The sequence below is a fragment of the Carlito syrichta genome, unplaced genomic scaffold, assembly GCF_000164805.1.
Source record: "Carlito syrichta isolate Samal-C Ts95f unplaced genomic scaffold, Tarsius_syrichta-2.0.1 Scaffold137712, whole genome shotgun sequence".
Lineage (NCBI taxonomy): Eukaryota > Metazoa > Chordata > Mammalia > Primates > Tarsiidae > Carlito > Carlito syrichta.
In genome coordinates this window covers 105485-107427 of record NW_007081808.1, presented here as the reverse complement: position 1 = coordinate 107427, position 1943 = coordinate 105485, and the positions used below count along the sequence as shown (strand labels likewise).

The window sequence follows — 1943 nt, the reverse complement described above, 5'->3', positions numbered from 1 at the left end:
CTCTTTTTCCTGAATAACTTCCTGGAGTTTTTCAAAGTTAACTGTCTTTTGTGCAGCCCTACGCAACCCGGAAAGGAGGCAAGTAGAAAAACGGTCCCTAGCTTCAATGCCAGCAGGGGAGTTGTAATCCCAGCCTGGGTCTTGGCCTGGGACCACCGTCGCCTCAAGAGGGTGAGCAGGGGTGGCTTGATGAATTTCATCTGCATATGTTCTAGCCTGTTCCCAAACCCTTCTACATTCTTCTGGAAGTAGGGTGTTGGAGAGGATAAGATAGATATCATGAAAAATGAGGCTGTAGGACTGGATGAGGTATTGAAGCTCTTCAGTGTAGGTGGCAGGGTTAGTTGTGTATGATCCGAGACGTTTTTCTTTTGTGAGAGGTCTGATATAGAAAAAGGGTCATGTATCCGAACCACGCCTTCCACACCCACCGTCTCGCGAAGGGGGGCTAGGAGGGTCGGCACGGCCTTGGACCAGGTTACCAGGGGGCTGCACGGAGGAGTTGTTGGAAGAGGAGGGTATAAGGATCGAGCTGCTGGAGTGGAGGGGAGTAGGGCCGAAGAGGGGGGTGGGGGTGGGGGACCCTGAGGCTGTTGAGGCTGCCTGTAAGGGGGGTCTCGTCTGCAGGGTCGAAATCTGAGATGGAGGAGGAGGTAGCAGAGCTGGGACTTGCAGTGTCTATAGTGGGGGGAGGGGAGTTTTGGAGAGGAGGCAGAAGTGTGCGTAGAACAGTGGGTGAAGGAGAAGTTGAAGAGGTGACATGCTAGCATGAGTGGAGGGTAGAGATTAGAGGGATTGCAATTGAGGCAGAGGTGGGGATGTTCACAGAAGAGAGAAAAGGACTCATAGGGAATCTCTACCCACCGTTTTGAACGCTCACAGAAATTATATGTCCCGAATAATATCAAGATTGAGGGACCCCTGGGGGGGGCCACTGATTTTGGTTGTCTAAGGGGTATGTTGGCCAATCTTGCGTGCAGAAATGAATTAGGCATTTGGGTTTGATATCAGGGGAAAGAGAAAGTGTAGTGAGATTGTTTAAGAGGCATTTAAGGGGGGAATCGGCCGGCAGGGATGACAAGCCTCCCATGGTGAGACAGGTAGACTAAACAGGGCGTCCGCCGAAGAGTCGGCTTTCCGAGAAGTGTGGCTGTGGCAAAACCTGTCGTCACAGGGGTTTGGCACAACCAGGGTCCTCCTGGAGAACCCAGGGGGTCAAGGCACCTAGTGCAAGGATTTTTGAACCAGACCGAAAGCACTTGACTGGGCAGCGGGTAGGAGCGTGTTCAAGATTCCTGCTGGTCGAATAGGGCTTACTGTGGGGCAACAAACATGGAGCCTCCGAGACTCCCTGTTACCCGACAGATATATAAGTCCTTCAGAATCCGCTGTGGGCCAGCAGACGTGGGACCCCCCGGGGTCTGCTTCGGCCTGTCAGCCATGGGATTCCTTGGGGGGGGGAGAGAGAGAGAGTTTTACAGAAGCCACTGTGGGTTAGCAGACTTGGGACCCCTGGGGCCCACTGAAGCCCAGTAGCCATGGGAGTTTTAAGTTTAAGAGATGAAAAAGAAGAGGAAGCCTTTATGGTCTGCTGTGGCCGTGAAGGCCAAGGCGGGGTGCATTCCCCCTCGCCCTGGGGCCAGAGGGGCTGCCAGACAATCAATGGTCAGTTCCACCTGGGGATCCCGGGCAAGTTTCAGGCTTCCATATCTGGGGAACTCACCTATCCAATGGTCGCTAGTGGATGCAGGTCACGTGTTCAAAACAGTAGGGAAGGTCCGGGAGGGCTGGAGTGGCCACCGGTGCTGGGTTGGGGATCCCGCCTATGGGGATAGACCTGCACAAGGGCGGGAGAGCACCCGATCCGAGTCATGGCACCAATGAAAGAATTTTGGCACCAGTAATGACTCCACACCTGGCCAGGACCAAGAGATTTATTAAAG

General features: G+C 53.8%; 1 protein-coding gene across 1 annotated transcript in view; it reads left to right on the top strand.

Annotated features, from left to right (window-relative positions):
• The first annotated feature begins 1538 nt into the window (after positions 1-1538).
• The window catches only part of LOC103251241 (zinc finger FYVE domain-containing protein 9), a 104676-nt gene continuing 104271 nt past the window's right edge, over positions 1539-1943 (top strand). Inside the window, exon 1 of the mRNA XM_008049824.1 lies at positions 1539-1733. Within this exon, the coding sequence (XP_008048015.1) occupies positions 1539-1733 (195 nt within the window). The remainder of the gene's footprint in view (positions 1734-1943) is intronic.